Source organism: Elephas maximus, chromosome 3 (assembly GCF_024166365.1).
Source record: "Elephas maximus indicus isolate mEleMax1 chromosome 3, mEleMax1 primary haplotype, whole genome shotgun sequence".
Classification (NCBI taxonomy): Eukaryota; Metazoa; Chordata; class Mammalia; order Proboscidea; family Elephantidae; genus Elephas; species Elephas maximus.
In genome coordinates, this window is record NC_064821.1 from 96,529,781 (window position 1) to 96,549,008 (window position 19,228).

The following is a 19,228-nucleotide window of genomic DNA, read 5'->3' on the forward strand; positions in this document are numbered from 1 at the left end:
TTTGCGAACTATAAATTGCTACAAAACCGTAAGACATTTTTATTATATAACACGGGATTTGTTAACGAGAGAACTGTATAAAAAACAGAAGGGAACCACCAGGCATTAAGCACCTAATAAATAAACCCCTAGGTTGGACGGCAGTGGTGGTTCAGTGGTAGAATTCTACCCTTCCATACGGGAGACCTGGTATCTCAGGACCAATGTATCTCAAGCACAGCCACCACCCATCCCTCAGTGGAGGCTTGTGTGTTGTTACGAGGCTGAATAGGTTTCAGCGGAGCTTCCAGACTAAGATGGTCTAGGAAGAAAGGCTTGGTGATCTACTTCTGAAAATCAAGCAATGAAAATTCTGTAGGTCCCAATGGTCCAATCCCAGCCAATCACCATACAGGACCATGCAGCATTTTGATCCATTGTGCATGGGCTTGCTATGAGTCAGGGCCAGACTCAACAGCAGCTAACGACAATCTTGAGGTGGTAATTTTATGACCGAAGTCATGGTCTTTTCAATCACCTCATAAGCATGTGAAAGCTGGACAATGAAAAAAAAGAAGACAGAAGGCAAATTGATGCCTTTGAATTATGGTATTGGCAAAGAATATTGACTGATACTATGGACTTCCAGAAGAATGAACAAATCAGTCTTAGAAGCAATAAATACAGAATGCTCCTGAGAAGCAAGAATGGCATGACCATCTATTTCAACTATACCATGACCCAAGAACCTGGATCACTTTATAGCCTGCTTGGAGCTGGCTGTCTTTTTAAATTTTCTGAGCATTTTTGTTATTTGTCATGTCTGTAGATGACCAGCTTCACCCATTATAACTCTTATGATTTCACTCTTGGAAAATAACCTTGTGGTGCTTCCTGATGTCTATGGCGTCCATCAGAAAAAACCCAACTGCTAAAAAATGCCATCATGTTTGGTAGAGGGTCAGCAGAAATGAGGGAAACCCTCAATGAGATGGATTGACAGAATAGCCACAACAATGGGCTCAAGCATGTCAAAGATCATGAAGATGACACAGGACCAAGCTACATTTTGTTCTGTTACATGTAAGGTCACCGTGACTGGGAACTGACTCTATGCCAACAACACCACCACTACCATAGGCATCAGGAAGCACCACAAGGCTATTTTCCAAGAGTGAAATCATAAGAATTATAACGGGTAAAGCTGGCCATCTACAGACATGGCAAATAACAAAAATGCTGAGAAAACTTAGAAGGATGGCCAGCTCCAAGCAGGCTATAAAGTGATCCAGGTTCTTGGGTCGTGGTATAGTTGAAATAGATGGTCTGTGGTATTCAGCAAAATTTATTGAGTACTTGCTTTGTGTCTTGTGCTGGGGGTATAATGGTGAGCAAGACAGACCTTTACAGAGCTCACAGAGGGGGCAACTAAGGGATGTACAAGCAATTGCAATGTAGGGATAAGGGTTACCAATGGGAAACAGAATGCTGTGAGGCCACAAGGGACGGCTCCTAACCCAAACTAAGGGTCTCACAAAGTTGAATTTTACCCAAGCTATTTGTTAAAGAAAATCTCTCACTCTTTTGTGTGTTCTGGAGATTTACAATAAACAACTGAGACGAATTTAATGATGTACCGTTTAAATAACTTTAGAATAGACATTATAGAAAACAGCTCTAATCACAACCTTGGTGAATTACTTGCCCATTCAAGTAGTCAGTCCCCCTAATTTTCTTTTAAAAGACTCTAAGCTCTCTGCTTCAGTCAAGTTGGAGCTCAGACTTAGTCCTAGTGTGTCCCTTTCCCCATTTCAGTGCTCCTTCCTTCCTTTCTTTAGTCCTTTCAGCATCTTTACTGTAATCTTTTAAAAAATAAAAATCACCCTTGCCTGTCTTAACATTGCCCAGTGCAATTTTTTTCTTTTGACATGTCTAAAGGAAGATTTCCCGAAGGAAATGTTCCAGAGGGAATAATATATTTAAGGGCCAGATAAAAAAGAACATGTGCATTTGAAGAACTGAGAGAAGTTCAATGTGGTTAGAATATAGAATAGTGAGTAATGAGGGTGGAGAAGAGGCAAAAGCCAAATTCATAAAGGACCTTACAAAGTCATATTTAGGAATCTGGGCTCGAAGCCATGGGTATTGGATTTTAATACAAGGGAAGCAGTTTAAGGGTTTTAAGCAGGGAAGTGGAAAGGGGTGGTGATAATGAGACCTATTGCATTTTAGAAAGATCACTCTGGCTGCAATGTTGTAGATTAAACTGGAAAATTGAAAAACTGTTATTAGCTGTCATCAAGCTAGCCCCAGACTGATGGCAACCCCATGCACGATGTAACAAAAAGTTGCCTGGTCCTATGCCAGCCTCATGATTGGTTGGGGTTTGGACCATTGTGATCCATAGCATTTTCAATGGCTGATTTTTGGATGTAGATCACCAGGCCTTTCTTCCTTGTCTGTCTTAGTCTGGAAGCTCCACTGAAACCTATTCAGCATCATAGCAACATGCAAACCTCCATTCAGGAATGGGTGATGGCTGTGCATGCAGTGCATTGACCAGGATCCAAACACAGACCTCAAACCTGGGTCTCTTGCGTGGAAGGTGAGAATTCTACCACCAAACCACCACTGCTCCCTATAGAAAAACTAGAGGTATGAAACCAAAAAGCCAAACCCGTTGCCATCGACTTGATTCCAACTCATAGCGACCCTACAGGACAGAGTAGAACTGCCCCATAGGGTTTCCAAGGAGCAGCTGGTGGGTTTGAGCTGCTGACCTTTGGTTAGCAGCTGTAGCTCTTAACCACTACACCACCCAGGGCTCCATTAGGGTTATGAAAGTAGTCGTTAAAAATCCATGGCGGTGGTAATTTAAGATGATGGTGACCTGTACTCGGATAATGGTAGCAGAAATAGAAAAGTGGATGGATTTGAGCTGGGACCAAGGGGTGGGCAAAGGCTAGGAAGTGGCCAGGGAAGTAGGGGAAAAAAACCAAGAGTATGGTGTCATGGAAGCCAAAATAAGAGCATCCCAGGAAAGGAGTGGTCAACAGTCTTAAATATAGGTAGTCTCCAACTTACAATGGGAGCTTCGTTCCCATGACTCCCTTGTAAGTTGATTCTGACCTACGTTGAATTATCTTTTTTTTTTCATTAGTATTGCCTTTTATTGTCAGTGTCTTTATATACCTAATCTTTATCTTTGGGGATTGGAAACATTACATATAAACACCTATGAGTGAACGTCTGAGAGTGATAACATCAGCAAATCACGAGGTGCAACATTGCACGAAGTACGTTAGTAGTAACGATAACGAGAAAAAAAAAAGTCATAAGTGTGGTTCGTACTAACTTGAATATGTCCTAAGTCGAGGACTACCTGTACTGTTTCAAGGGCTGGAAATGTTTACAAGATTTATAATCAAGGAGGTCCTCAGTGGTATGTGAATCAGGGGTGGGGAAGAATTATTGGGATTATTGTTGTTAGGTGCCATCGAGTCAGTTCTGACCCATAGCGACCCTATGTACAACAGAACAAAACACTGCCTGGTCCTGCGCCATCCTCACAATTGTTGCTATTGGGATAGAGATAGGCATAAATTACCGCGGGAGCATAGAGTTGTTACCTAACCCAGTCTGGAAAATTAGGGAAGGCTTCCTGGAAGAGGAATTACCTAAGCAAAGTCCTCAAGGACAAACAGGTTTTAGTCAGATGCAGAGGTAGAAACGGAAAATAAAGGTGGAGGTACAAGTGCTCTTTGGGAGCACTAAAAGTAACTACGAATTTGGGCAGTTATTTCACCCATTTCTTCATCTGTAAAATGGGCATGATTATATTGATAATATTTATCTCACAGGATTGTCATGAAGATGCAGATAATTTATGCAAAATTCCTGGTGCATATTAGGAACTCAATCAATGATAGTCCACCCCCCCCCCATTAAAGCATCAAAAGGAAACAATACTTTCAGGTTTTAAAAAATGAATTTAATCTCTCTCTACAAACAGTGCACTGATTTTACAAATGTCCACATTTGGTTTTGAGTTCACTAAGATGATATCAGCACAGCAAGTGAGATGCAGCACACCACCTCGGTCTCTTTGCCTCTGGAAGAGAAACCAGGCTGAGTGCGAAAGCTAACGGAACTCAGGATGACAAGGCAAAAAGCGCAGAGATGGTTAGTGTGACCCAACATCTAACATGCCTGTTACAGCAAATACGGTCATTCGGGGGAGGGAGAGGACAAACAAGGAAAACCTACTTGGATACAATGTGATGGAGTTGCAAACCCGGTACTCCACCCCCAAATTAATAATAGCTTGTATAGAACAAAACACCTTTAAAGCACATGGTTTGTACAGGTTATTTGTTTTCTCTTGTAGTTTTTGTAAAAAAAAGTATCAAAATCTTCACATCTTTAAATATATATATACAGGCGGCTTTTTTATTACTTTTTGTAACACAAAGTGTTTGCAGATGCAGAGAGGGTTTCTGCAGATTCTTGACCATGCACATGGTGCACAGCCTGAATGAACACAGCTTCCTGATTTCTTCCGTTAACTGAAAATCTGAAGCCGTAATTCCTTCACCTCCTAAGTTCTCCATACCCTGAAAATCCCTAATACCCTAAAAACACAGTGTGAGAAGACTTCGATACTCTACCTTCATGCATCGATGGGAAAGGAAATTATTTACTCTCAAACTTTGAACTGCTCACTTGTATTCTGTCAAACGATGAGCGTAAGGCTGGAGTTAGGGAGTAGGGTGGGAGGCTAGGAGCCCCGTGCACTCCCCCTCTTCCCACCCGCACCTGACTGGACAGTGATTAAGTGCCCTCTCTAGACTCCATGCCTCCAAAACTCCCAGGTTTCTTTTTCACGGTTGAGAAAATCTCAGAGGCTCTTGACAACATAGAACGTTTCTGTGACAAGCTCACTGCCCTTATGTTAGTTTTCACTGACTGTATCAAAAAACTTCAACTCAGGTATATGAAAACCACTTGAGATTTCCCTTTGGCCACTAGAAAGCTTCAGGCTGAACGCTGTCATGTCTGCAAAGTGCTGGCAACACATCCTGGTGAATTTTTCATGATGCACGTGGTGCTTCCTACACAATAAATGATCAGGAAACGCTGCTTTGTTGAATCAGAAACTAAATAGAAGTGTTTTATAAAGTGCTTACATTGAACCTGTCTTCCCAGCCAGCCTCATTTCTTGCTAAGTCCCCCTTGAGCCTTTTGCTCCAGCTATAACGAACCACGTGCAGTTTCTTAAAATCCTCACGCTGTCTCATGCCTCTTTTGTCTTGGCTCTGAACACTGAAGCAGCTTGAACACCTTTACTGAATTTTTAAGACTTAGCTTAAGGTCACTTCTTCTAAGATGCCATTCTTGACCCCACTCTTCATCTCAGGTAGAAGTGAACCTCCCCCTGCCCCACCGCTTTGTGCCCCAACGGTACACTGAATAGAATCTATCATTTTGTTTGTTTGTTTCCGTATACATCTTTGTCTTGTGATTTGGTGAGCTCCCTAAGGGCAGATGGACCTTTGTATGTGCAGCGCCTGGCCTAGTGCCTGGCAAATAGTTGGTGCCCAGCGAATGGTTTCAGCAAATGACTATATTGTAATCAGTGAATGACTATATTGTAATCACAGAGAACTGAAAGGGTCAATAGTACTTATTGCCATAAACTTAAGTCCCATTTCTTCTTTTTGCCAGGTGAGGTTACCTCACTGTGTTTTATAATCATTGCTATCAAGAGTAAAAAGGTGCCCTAGTGGCTCAATGCTTAACCACTCAGCTGCTAACCAGAAGGTTGGCAGTTTGAACTACCCAGCAGCTCTGTAGGAGAAAGACCTGGCGATCTGCTCCCACACATTACAGCCTAGAAAACCCTATGCGGGCAGTTCTGTTTTGTCACATGGGGTTGCTATGAGTCAAAACCTACTCGATGGATGGCACACAGTAACAACAACATCAAGAGTAAATAAATAACATTCTCGATTGCCCTGTTTCTGCCAGTGTGTTCGTATTTGCACTGGGAAGACAGGTTGTAAGATAGGTAGCACATTTGATACAATGTTCAGCAGCCCAAAGGAAAGGGAGAAAAAGGACGGTACAGCTTCTTTTAAATAGAGAAAATGCTGTCTGATAAATCCATTTTCTGCTCTACAGTACAGCTCTGATTCATTACTGGCCACAGATACATGATGGGTGTGGGGGCCAAAAGGCAACAGACATGCAACTACATTTCAGAATGAGGCTCAGAAGCCCCCCAAACTTGGAGAATGTTCCATTAGTCTAGGAACTCTAATTCTCCCAGCGTGCATTTCTTGTTTTGCAGGAAAGTCTTTCTACGCACAAGACGTGGGTTCCATACCTCTGGCAGGTGCTGGGAAATGGGGGAAGGTGGCCCTGACTCCTCAGATTCATCTTATTTATTGCCATCCAGCGTTGTGAGGATCCCACAAGTTGTTTTTTCTAGGTTGCTCCCATCGTTGCCCTCTTTCAAAGGCAGTTGTAGTGTGTTCAGGAAACATGGATATCTCTGAGATAGTTGTGAGATTCACCATCATTTTGAGACCTCAGGCTGTATCATCCTGACCCTATTCATTTTTTTTTTTTTTCTTCTGTGAAGGCTAGGATCTGACTGAAAGTTTAGAAACTACGCGTTAGTCACTATTATCATTTAATTCTCCCGGGAAATTCAGACAATTTCTTTGGAAGCAGGTTACAGAAAAAGTCACTCGTTTGTGTAAAGTTCGATGTTTTCCACTTTTTCTTCAGTCAAAAATAATTTTACTTTCCATTCTTGAAAGAATAGTAGTATATGATTAAGCTCCATAGGAGTTGGCCACCTGTTCTTTAAGTTCTGTTTGGTAGTGATCATTCCAGGTCAATTGCATTTACCCTCTCAATAAATATTTCAGGACTATCAATGCATGCGTATCATGAGGAAACTGTTTATGCAAAGCATGCTGCCCAGGGTCTGGAACACAGTTGTTCTCTGACATTATCATAGCATAAATGACGAACAGGAAGGTCCCAGGAATAGGGTGATAGAACTCTTCAATGTCTGCTTGGAAGTCTAAGGGCCATCAAGCTGGTGAGACATTCAAGCTTCACTGAGGTGGGGGCTGGGGGTGGTATTTACTTGATGTGTCAAATTCCAGGTATGTTCAGGTTAGATACATGTCCTCTGCCCCTACTTAGGCCAAACACATCCGTGTCACACTTTGGCCCTAGTTGTCCAGTGGGATAGAAGTGGCAGAACAGCAGGGAAAGAGGACCACAGCTTTGATGAGACAGCCAGCGGGGACGGAATTCTCCCTGGGACTGCAGGATTATGTTTTCAATGGCAGACCCTCACAAAGAGAAAACAGAACGTCTTCCCACCCACCATGGCCCAGGGAAAACAAAGTGCCCATAATGGAAAAAAAAAAAAAATCTATGCATATACCCAGAATTTCTCCTTTTATTTACAAAGCAGTAAACCAAATCCCTGTGTGAAGATGTATGTCCAATGTCCTATAATATTGTGTATGCCATTTTCCCCCCTCAAACATGGTTTCTGGTCTGGCTACCTTTTCTTAGTTTCATCTATATGAACATATGATGGTAAGAAACCTATTTATTACTTTAAAATGTTCTCCCCACTGAAAGGAAATGGTAGAAAGTAAGGAGAAGGGAGAAACAGATGTAGTAAAACCTATTCCACCATCCTCATCCTCCGCCACAGCAGGGCTCAGATTTTCGGTGCTGAGCCAGTCCCTCGGACGAACTCAGGCTGTCCTGGAAACGTTCTTAGCTCTATATGTAAGGATGGCGCCCTTCAGGGTGCTGCAGAGGAAAACTTAGTGATTTCCACTCAAGTGTCCTGAAGGAAATTAGTTACTTGAAGAGCTGAACTTTGAAAACTAGGAGCAGCTGAGGTGCTGGCATGTTGACTTGAGCTCACAAGTGCCTCTGGCACTGTATAAAGTCTGCACACTCTTAGCCACAGAACAGAAAGCCCAGGTAGGAGTCACTGCAGCCATGGTTGAGCTAGAGGGCTTTTCCTGACTGATTGGAGCCTCAGGAATAGCCAGAGGTGGAAAAGATCTGCCTCTCTAGGCTAGGTGTTTGCACAATCCATGGTATCTGCTTTCTGAACCAAATTTCTGAAGGCTTCTCTGAAAACTATAGATACCCCTCTTGTGGACTGTTTTAAAATATATTTATCTTTGTGTGTTTGAACAACAGCCATAGGTGAGCACTCTTCTCTACAGATTTTCTCTCTCTCACACACACACATAAAAAGGATCACAAACACATACACAGAGTCTGCATGGAGAGTCAAACATACCAAAAATAAATACTCTCACTTCTCTAAATTATTTATAGAACTAATCTTATTTTTGAAATATGTTAATAAATAATCTAAATGGGGAAGGGGGTTGAAGTGTTTTTTTTTTCTTTCTTTTTTTACTTATGTTGATGGATAGCCACAAAGCATAATTATTTTATTTACAAAAAAAATGAAACCTCCCAAACCTAAAAAAACCCCCAAGAAACCAAACATCCTCTGTAAATATAGTTTTTAAATGGTGAGTAAGCTACTGTGCCACCAGCCCCCGTTTGGTTATGTACATTATGTTAATCACTCAGCAGTAGCCATTCCATGAATTCCTCATGGGTAGTGCAACCAGTTAAAAAGTGTATAAAACATTATACATATAAAAACTCTCACATCCTTTGGATGTTTGCAGTTCATCATAACTTTGTGGTTACCTTTCCGCAACATAAATTAAAAAAAATTATACATGCACACACACACACTCACACAGACCCATATACAGAAACCACCCATCCAGTCATACACCATCCAGAGAGTGTAGTGCATGGGACTGAATTCCATGAGGCACGAATAGAGTGGTCCCATCCTCAGGGTAGTCCATCATCTTCAAGGCTTAAAGCCACTCGCTGGGGAGAAAGATCGAAGAAATCATCACTAGACCCATAGTAGCCACTCTTTGTTTAGTATCCACAAGGTACCAGACATTTAATTACTTTTCAGGTATTAGCTCATAAAGTCTTCAAACAACCCCAAGAGACAGGATTTATCACATTTATTTTGCAGATGAGGAAACTGAGACTCAATGAGCTTAAGTAACATTTGCCCCGGCTCACATAGCAAGTGGGTAAGCTAAAGTTTGAGCCTAGGTCTGTGTCAATCCAAAGCTGTTGCTTTTTCCTGCCATTTTATCCTGCATCTTCGTAAAGGAGCACACAGAGATCTAAACCTTCTCAATCCTCCCTTATAGGATATTAGGGTTGGTCAACTTCAGTGGGATAGCTTTGGCAAATGCTGAATTCCAGACCACTAACTACTTGTCTTCAGCATGTTAATAATCACAGGAAGGTAAATCTGCTGCCCCCCGCCCCAAACTAATTACTCAGAATTGGGAAGCAATGCAGGTCAATTAAATCCCTCTTTCCCTCACCTCTACATTCAAATCATTAGATGCGAGACTCCCCTCCACCACAAAAGAGTGTCCAATAGATAATGAGCTTACTGACCACAGAGCAGTCTATTCCACTGTGGGCCCAAAGCCCAACCAAACCCATTGCCACTGAGTCGACTGCGACTCAGTGAGACACTATAGGACAAAGAACTGCCCTGTAGGGTTTCCAAACTTGTAAATCTTTATGGAAGCAAACTGTCACATCTCTCTCATGGAGCAGCTGGTGGGTTCGAACCACCAACCTTTCAGTTAGCAGCTGAGCACTTTAACCATCGTGCCACCAGGGCTCCTTTCCATTGTGGTCAGCGGACTTAAATTCTTTCTTATATTGATGTGAAATCTGTTTCTTTATATCTTCTAAAGTTCCCTGATTCTATTTCTTAGACTCAAGAGAGTTCTACATAGGACATTTGCAAATGGTGTTGGAGCTCCCTATCCTTCCTTCTGAGTTTTCTCTTCTTTAGGTTACACTTCTAACTTCCCTCAACTGGTCCTGATGTAACCTCGTTTCCCATTCTTCCTTTTCCTGGATACCCTCCTTTGGACAATCCCGTTTTTTCAATATCTATCTCTCATTTTTCTTTTTTTAAAGTGCTTTATTGAGATATATGCCATACAGTTCACCTAAAGTATACAATTCAGCATTTTTTAAAATATGTTCACAGCCAACTGTCACCACGATCTAGTTTTAGAACATTTACATCTCCCCAAAAACACATCCTGTACTGATTGTCAGCGACTCCTCATTCTCCCCCAACATCCTTCTTATTGCCATGTGAATTTGGGCTAGCCACTTCACCTCTCTGAGCCTTAGTTTCATCATCCGTCAAATGGGAATAATAATAGGACCTACCTCATAGGGTTGTTGGGGAATCAAATGAGATCATGTATGTAAGTGCTTAATATAGTACCTAACACACACAGGGCTCACAGTGTTTTACATCAACCTAACTAGCACAAAATAGAACATTCTAGACATTCTACATATGGTAAAAAGTAACTCCATTGCTTTTCAAATCATCTCTGGGCTATTTGTGGTTTTGTGTGAGTGCCATGGCCTTGCTCCACTAGCAGGTATTTGAGACTGTCTTCTTCTAGATTAGCCACTTTCCCACTCTCTCCAAGATACATCTTTAGGCCAAAAGACAGGGCCCAGCAGTGACAGTGGCGCTACCTGAGAAAAGGGTAGGGGAGAGAACCTTAGAAGAGAGTAGGTTGGGGATACTGACTTTCAGAGCTTCAAGGCTATTTACCCCGAAAAGCGATCGACTGCTACCAAAAGGTTGGCAGTTGAAAACCACCAGCAGCTCCGAGGGAGAAAGACGTGACTTCCGTAGAGATTGCATAGAGACTCTAGCCTTGGAAACCCTATGGGGTTGCTATGAGTTGGTATCAACTCGATGGCAGTGGGCTTGGTTTTTGTTTGGCTTAAAGTGGAAAAAGCATGGGCTTTTGTGTAAATACAGAGTTCAAATCCTGGTTTTGCTGCTTCCTGGTTATGTGACTTTGTTGTTGTTAGTTGCCATCAAGTTGATTCTCACTCATAGCGACCCCTTGTATACAGAGTAGAAGTAGAACTGCTCCATAGGGTTTCCAAGGCTGTGACTTTCAGAAGCAGGTCTTCAGGTGTATCTTCTGAGGCACTTCTGAGTGAGTCTGAACTGCCAACCTTTTGGCTAGTAGTCGAGTGTGTAAGTAACCATTTGCATCACCCAGGGACTCCTATGTGGACCTTAGGAGAGTTATTAAATTTCTGAGTCTCAGTGTCCTCATTTGCAAAATGGGGCTAACATATCAACTTTATAATGTTATTGCGAAGATTAAGTGAAAAATGCATGTAAAACACAGAGTGCGGTGCCTGGCACAGGGTAGATGCTCACTAAATGCTGATTTCCTTGCTCTGCTACTCTGTCTACAGCTGACAGAAGCTTATTCCACGGGCATCAGACTCATCAGGAATAGCTCCTCCTGAGTCATCATCTCCTTGCCTGGAAGTGATGCTGCTTTACACGTGTAGAGCGCGTCATTGTTCACAAAGCGCTTTCACATGTGCTATCTCATTTGAACTTTACAAACCCAGGAGGCAGAGAGAATGGGGGTTATTATTCCCATTTTACAAATAAAAGTGAGCAGAGAGAAGGGATAAGATTACAGGGCGGTGGAATAGTGGCACCGGGCGTCATCGCCTCACTGCAGGCTCAGTGCTTCTTCCACTGCACTCCATGCTCTCTCTGATCTTTAAATATTGGTTAAACCACCATGTGCTTGCATTGGCTGAGGCTAAGAATCCTTGAGGGCATCTGCTAACCCTCCTCACTTGCACATGGTCATTTCTTACGTCTCCCCTTCATGAACAGTTGGCTTCAGCAGCAAGTCTATGTGCTCTGCCCTGTACTTGACTGCTTCTTCCACGTGCCATTTTCTTAGTCTGCAACTAGCCCATGTTTCCTCTTTGCCCCCACACCCTGCTTACAATTGCAGCCTTCCAGAACCAGAAGCCTTCTAGGATTGGCTGCACCTGCCTGGGCTCAAGCCCGCACTCACCAGCCCCTCGGACTCAGAGTGGCACTACCCTACCTTGCACTTGACGACAGGCAGCTCGGAAAGAGGGTTCTTCGGGAGTTGGTGCAGCTGTGACCTTGGTTCCCCCGGCAAGACAAAAAGCTCCTTGAGGGCAGGGGCTGGGTCTTCCAGTTCTCTGGTCTCCCCAAGACAGGGCTCTGCCCACAGTGGGCGGTCAAAGCTGCTGATTGCCTGACAGGGGGATGGACTGGATGACCTCTGAGGTCACACTCAGCCCCCTGACTCTGCTACACAATGACATCTGCTCCAGCCACTTGGTTGGTGGTCCTTGCTCCCCCAACAAGCCACGCTCTGTTGTACCTCTAAGCCTTTGCACATGCTTCCATCTGGGATGCCATTTCCCTCCTTCTCTACCTGGAAAAATGCTATTAGTGTTTCAAGGACACACTTCACCTGTCACCTACTCTGTGAGGCATTCCCTTCTTGACTCCCTAAACAAAATTAATAGTGCCTTGCTGATGTTTCCACAGTATCTATCTATTCAATGAATACTTAGTAGGAGCCAGCTATGCTGTGCTATGCACCAGGGAAAGAGATTAATCAGACAACCCTGCCCTCAAGGAGCTCACGGTCTAATGGGGAGACCAGTAAGTAAAAGACAAGTAGATGACAGTGTGACAGGTGCTGTGATGGAGAGACACCCAGAAGACTGTGGGAGAACAAAGCAAGCCAGAGGAAGCTTCCTAGAAGAGGGAACTCATGAAGTTCCACCATGGCACTTGGCATATGGCTATACAATAACATTAGCATTTCTACTCCCCCACCATCTCCCTGGGAGCAAGTGCCATTCCTTATTTACTTTTGAACACCTGATATACCTAATACGGTGCTTGGCACATAACTGGCATACAGTGTCCGGTGAAATGAACACATTTGAATCGAATGGCCATAGTTACAACTTCCAGGCCAAAGGCTTTTAAAACTTACTCTGCAGAAATAAAGATTTTGTGGCCAGGAAGAGCTTCTGGTGCAAGGCGGCCCTGGTGCCCTTCCACCCCAACCACCTGCCCCAGCATTTCTGTGTCCCTGGGGCCTAGAACAGTGCCTTGCACATGGTAGGTTCTTGGTAAATGTTTGAGGAAGGAAAGAAGGAAGGAGGGAGGGAGGCAGAGAGGGAGGGAAAGGAAATAGGAAGAAGGGATGGGAAGGAAGATGAGAGGGAAGGAAGGAATTCTCCCAGCAAGGAATACTTACTGCAGGATAGACGTGGCCAACCTGAGCAGTCCTCCCTATATGGAGCTCATCTTCATCCTCCTCTTCGGTTGTCTTCCTGTACACTGGGTTGTCAAAATTCATGCTCTTGGTATTCTTCCGCTTCCAGTTTCTCCAGATCAGGTAGCCACTCATGCACAGAAGGGCTATTACCGCTGGAGGAAGGGACAGGTCACACTGGAACCTCCAGCAGGCTCCCGCCTGTTCCTCTGACATTTGCGGGTTTCTTGCCACCTCTCCAACTTTACTGCCCCTGTTCCTCAGGTTCTGCTTCTGCTGCCCAGAATGCCCTGCTCTCCCTCATTGAGTCCTCATCCTTCAAGATCCACTTCAAATGTGAAGCCCTCCCCCCAGGTAGCATCAGTTGCTCCCTCCTATGTGCTCCCAGAGCATGGTTATCTTACTTTATGTATCTGTACCCCCAACCAGACTGAGCCCCTTGACGACAGGGACTGTGTCTGTTAATCTCTTTATGCCCAGTGCCTCCCACTGAGTAGGTGCTCAGTAACACGCACAGAATGATGAGTGGATTTCCTCACCACACTTTTGCCCTAATACTGCTGTCTCCCTGATTTGCTCAAAAAAAACCATTCTCTCCCCAAACTGGAGGGTGGGGTACAGTTTTTATTTCCAAAACTGGGCTCTGCCAGAAGAGGAGCTTCTCTAAAGGGGACACAGCAGGGCCACACAGGCTCTAGGTTAGAATAAATGACTATGTTAATCAGTAAAAGAGGAAGCTCTCTCCAACAGAGCTGGGCAAAAATAGGACAAGCAGCTCCATAATGTAGTAAGCAAACACTCGGAGCACTCAAGTGGAGGCTTATTATTTGTCTGTCTAGAAAGATAGAGAAGAGGTTTCTGCTTTGATAAGATTATAATAATTGATATCCATTGAAGACAGGAACAAGGCAAGGATGCCTGTTACCACGGCTACTATTTATTGCCCTAGAGATCTAGCCAGTGCAAAAAGGGTAAATGAAGAATTGAAGGGTATAAAAAAATGGGAAAGGAAGAACACAAACTGTCATAACAGCTACTTGTATGTTTAGAAAATCATAGAGAAGATGAAAATTATTAGAAATCATTTTAGTTCATTATGAATCAACGTAAAAAATTAATAGCTTTTATACTAATCAGCAACAACCAATTAGAAAATGTAATGGAATAAGGACACACACATTCACAAAAACTATAAAATACCTGAGATAACTTGTCAAGAAATATCCAAGTCCTATATCATCAATGGAGCCCGGTGGTGCATTGGTTAAGAGCTATGACTGCTAACCAAAAGATCGGCAGTGCGAATCCACCAGCCATTCTTTGGAAACCCTATGGGGAGGTTTTCTTCTCTGTCCTATAGGGTCACTATGAGTCAGAATTGACTCAATGGCAATGGGTCTTTTTTTTTTTTTAATATGATCTATAATATTTTACTGAAGAACATAAAAAAAAGACTCAAATAAATAGACATGTAATATTCCTGGATGGCAAGGTTCGATACAGTAAAATGGTAAATTCTCCCACATCAATGTATATATCCAAAGCATCTCAATAAAAATTCTATCATCATTCTTATGGAATCGACAAGATGATTCTGAAGTTCATCTAGAAGAGAGGCTGAATAAACACAGCTGAGAAAATGTTGGGAGAATAATGATGCCCTACTAGATGTTAAAATACATCTCCAAGTTGTGCTACTAGGATATAAGAATAAACAGATGATCGCCGAAGGAGAATAAACAGTCTAGAAGCAGATCACAGTGTATACAGGCATGTAGTTTATAATACAGATGACGATTCCAGTCAGAAGGAAGGGACGGACTATTCAATAAAAAGTCTCGGGAAAACTAGTCACACACATGGGAAAAAAAAAAAAAAGAGTTAAATTCTTACCGCACACCATACTCCAAAACAAATTCCAAATTGATTAAGTATCTAAATACTAAAAAAAAATGTTTGAAATAGAAGATATAGAAAGATATATTAATAATTGAGAGTGAGGTAGGCCTTCCTAAGCAAGACACAAAACCCAGAAGTCATAAAACAAATGACTGAGAGATCTGATACTTAAAAATTTATGCACGGCAAAAGATATCATAAACAAATTTAAAATTTAAGTAGCAGACTGGGAAAAATATTTTAACATATATTACAAAAGTTTAGTATTTATTATATATAAATATTTCTACAAGTAAGAATAGGTAGTAAAAAAAACAACCCATTGCTGTTGAGTTGAATTCCGACTCACAGCAGCTCCATAGGACAGAGTAGAACTGCCCCATAGGGTTTCCAAGGCTGTAATCTTTACGGAAGCAGACTGCCACATCTTCCTCCCGAGGAGCTGCTGGTGCGGTTGGATTGCTGACCTTTCAGTTAGTAGCTGAGCACTTAGCCACTGCGCCACCAAGGCTCCTCAGAATAGGGCAAAGAACCAATAAAAAAAGACAGTGAATAGGCAATTTGTAAAAGATGAAATAGAAATGGCCAATAAGCTTATGAAAAGATGCTGAACCTCACAGGGAACTATTAGAGAGGTAACACTCATTTTTCACCCCTCAGATTAGCAGAAATTTAAAATATTGATTATATTAGAGGTAGGGTATATAAGGCAATGGCATGCATATGGCTTTCTTTAGAGCAGAAGATGGCAGGAAAGGGGTCGATTCCTTTTTCACTAAACCATGTTCAGAGTGTTTCCCCCTCATTCACTCAAAATAAGCCTGGCATAGCGTCACCATCATCTTTTCTGTTGAAGCCTTTCAAGAGCAATTTAAATGCTGTGGGCTCCAAAAGCACAACCATTCATCTGCAATTAACCCCTCCCTCTACTATTCCTCCACAGAGCACCAGGCCTCTATTATGACACACAGTAATATGTAGTAACGTCTACCTTGTGCAAGTTATTTATGATTAAGTCTGTCTCCTGAACCAGACTGAAAGTCTCTTTAAAGTCTTTATTTTTTTCTTCCTTGTATCCTTGGCACTGTGTCCTAAACCTGGTAGAAGTTTTCAAAACATTCGGTCACTAACTCACCACAATATTGGGGATTCCCAGAATAAAAAGACAAAGTCCTTTCCCTTAAGATAGTCAAGACAAGTAAGGGAGATAAACCTATAAAGGGACAATCAGAAATCAAAGATCCCACTAAGAGGTGAACCAGTAGGAGAGGTAGGATGTACAAGACAACCATGTGAGCACTGGAGTGAGAGAAATGAACTGGCCTCCATGGTTCTCTGACAGGCTCAAACAAATGTTACATTCTGCTCATAATGAACTTCTAGTTCCTAATCCTTCCATGCTATTTTCCATTCCTGGCTTTGTTCATGCTGTCTTCTCTGCCTAGATTATTCTTGATCCTTCTTCACCTGGCTGACTTAGCTCAAATATTTCCAGTGGGAAACCAACCTTCCCCGCCTTCTTCTCTCCCTGAAGTCTGAAGTGCTTCCTCAGCACTTCCACTCAACTCAGTGCATACAGGTCAATCTGCAGACTTAGCCATGCTATAATGAAATTATCTGTGTATGTGTGCCTCCCTCCCCACACAGGACTATAAATTTAGAGAAGACAGGAACCACGTCTTATTCATCTTTAAGCACCCCCCTACCCGCACACAGAGTCTGGCCCATAGTAGCTGCTTGATAAATGTTTGTTGAGAACTAAACAGAAAGAAAAGAAGACAGCATGGCAAGCAGCTCTACTCATTAATTCAATGAACATTTGATTCCCTACCACGTGCCAGACACTGCTAGGAGCTGGTGAGCAAGAGGCACACCAGCCCTGTCCTCATGGAGCCTACAGTTGGGCTCACGTGGCTGTAGCACAGAGTGTGAATGAGGGGGTCATGGGGAATATACCTGGATGGTGGCTTGGGGTTGGGTCCTGAAGGGCCTGTGTGCCAAGCTAAGAAACAAATCAGGACTGGGAGTGGGCAGGAAGTCTGCTGGGGCAGAAAAAGTCAATGGGGCAGGTCAGTGGGTCAAGTTTTCTATCCTTCTAGTGCTTTTCTGCAGGCAGGGTCTCCCTTCTCTGCCCAGTGAGTTGGGGCCATACTCACCCATGGGCACAATGATTCCAATGACAGCAGCAGTGACTGTTGAACCCATCTTGCCACCTTCATTCCCATCTGCAAAACACAGATATTTGCAGAATTATGTTCCATCACCGACAGTCCAAGACCTCGCTGGCTTCAAGGAGTAAGAACAACCCAACTGCTTCTTGGCCTCACTCCAAAATGATGATCCTGGCTAATATTTAATAATTCAGTCTTTCCAGATCCTTTCAAAACTCCTGGGAGGCAAGCAGGACACGGAAAACTAAGTCTTACTGAGGAGTTTGGGGACTCACAGATAAGTGGCAAAGCTGAGACCTGAACCCAGGACTTATGACTCCAAGTCCCATGCCCTTCCCTCAGCATCGTGGTGGTAGGAAGCAGGGGATGCATGGGGCAGAGTGAGCACTTAGGTCTTCACATTGCTGGCTGACTGAGTCAGTTGCCTTTTTGGCTGACTGAGTCAGTTGCCTTTTTTAGCCAGTATCTGTAGCTTTGTCAGTTGTTTTTGGTGATCTGTCCATTTGTATTATTAGTGTATATTTAATAAATAATTAAAATGGGTATAGTGTTGTGGAATCAAGATCACAGTCAGACTGCTTGAGTTCAAATCCCAGTTCTATTACTCACTGCTTGTGTAACCTTGGGCAAGTTATTGTATTTTATATAGAAATACATGTAACGTTATATTTCTTAATCTTTAAAATGGAGATAATGGTATTACCTGCCTCCTAAAGACACTGTGGAAACCATGGTGGTGTAGTGGTTAAGAGCTACGGCTGCTAACCTAAAGGTCTGCAGTTTGAATCCACCAGGTGCTCCTTGGAAACTCTATGGGACAGTTCTACTCTGTTCTATCTGTCCTATAAGGTCACTATGAGTCAGAATCGACTAGATGGCAACGGGTTTGGTTTTTTGGTTTAAGGACGCTGTTATTAAGTGAGATAAGTTGTGTAAAATGCTTAGCACAGAGCCTGGCACAGCGCTGCCTAGTTTAAAGAGATCAGGGAGGGGAGTAGGGTTGTCACAAAGCTTAAATAAAATAAGGTATATAAAAGCACGTTCTAAACTGAAAAGTGCTTTGAATATGTACTGTATTTTTTTTGTAAAGTATATTATGCTATCTGTCTTTCATTCTTGTGGTCTACATCATTATAGCCCTCTGAGGCATGAAGAGGAGCTGGCATCTATGTTTGCTCCAGGAGGAGATGACTGTCCACAGGCAATGGCCCAAATCCCACTCTCTCAGTTTATCTGTTTCTCTGAGTCATTGCCATTAAGTCGATTCCGACTCATAGCGACCCTAAAGGACAGAGTAGAACTGCCCCATAGAGCTTCCGAGGAGTGCCTGGTGGATTTGAACTGCTGACCTTCTGGTTAGCAGCCGTAGCTTTTAACCACTACACCACCAGGGTTTCTAGAGTCACGCCAGGGAATCTAAATATTAAGGGGAGAAAAGAGCCGAACTGCTTACAAAGCAAACTGTGAGAACACTGCTGCCCTCTGTCTCCATAGCCAGGCAAACACTGGACAGTGATACCAAAGCCTGGAGCGCGATAAAGCCAGTGGTGATACTCCCTGTCAGAGGCTCTGCCCCAGATGACAGGGACTGGAGCTCACACATGTTGCACCTGCCTCTCCAAACTTCAGGGTAAGTGCTCAACTCGGAAAATCCAACTTCCACTGGCAAAACGAGCCCGATTAGAAAGATGCTGCCAAGCTGCTTGGTTTCTGGGCCCTTCATGTATGGAAAAAAACTTTCAAAGATAGTTTATCCTTTTAGATGAACTCCCCCTGGCAGGTAACTCAGTTAAAAAGGCATTTGCTGGCTAACGAGACAGAACATCTCTGGCAGTGACATTACTGCTCATGATGATTTAATAAGAGCTAAAGTGA

At 43.0% G+C, this 19,228-nt stretch overlaps 1 protein-coding gene across 18 annotated transcripts in view; it reads right to left on the minus strand.

The window, feature by feature from the left end:
* Positions 1–3,957: 3,957 nt before the first annotated feature.
* Positions 3,958–19,228, minus strand: part of LRP8 (LDL receptor related protein 8) — a 92,767-nt gene continuing 77,496 nt past the window's right edge. For 8 of the 18 annotated variants that reach the window (XM_049879283.1, XM_049879299.1, XM_049879297.1 and 5 more), the window contains 2 exons: positions 17,339–17,407; positions 12,151–13,438 (listed from right to left, as the gene is read on the minus strand). In XM_049879283.1, coding sequence (XP_049735240.1) covers positions 12,867–13,438; positions 17,339–17,407 — 641 coding nt within the window. In that variant the 3' untranslated portion in view covers positions 12,151–12,866. Of the gene's footprint in view, positions 8,947–12,065; positions 13,439–15,082; positions 15,131–17,338; positions 17,408–19,228 lie in introns of those variants that run through there. The other 10 variants (XM_049879300.1, XM_049879298.1, XM_049879295.1 and 7 more) reach the window with 4 other exon arrangements.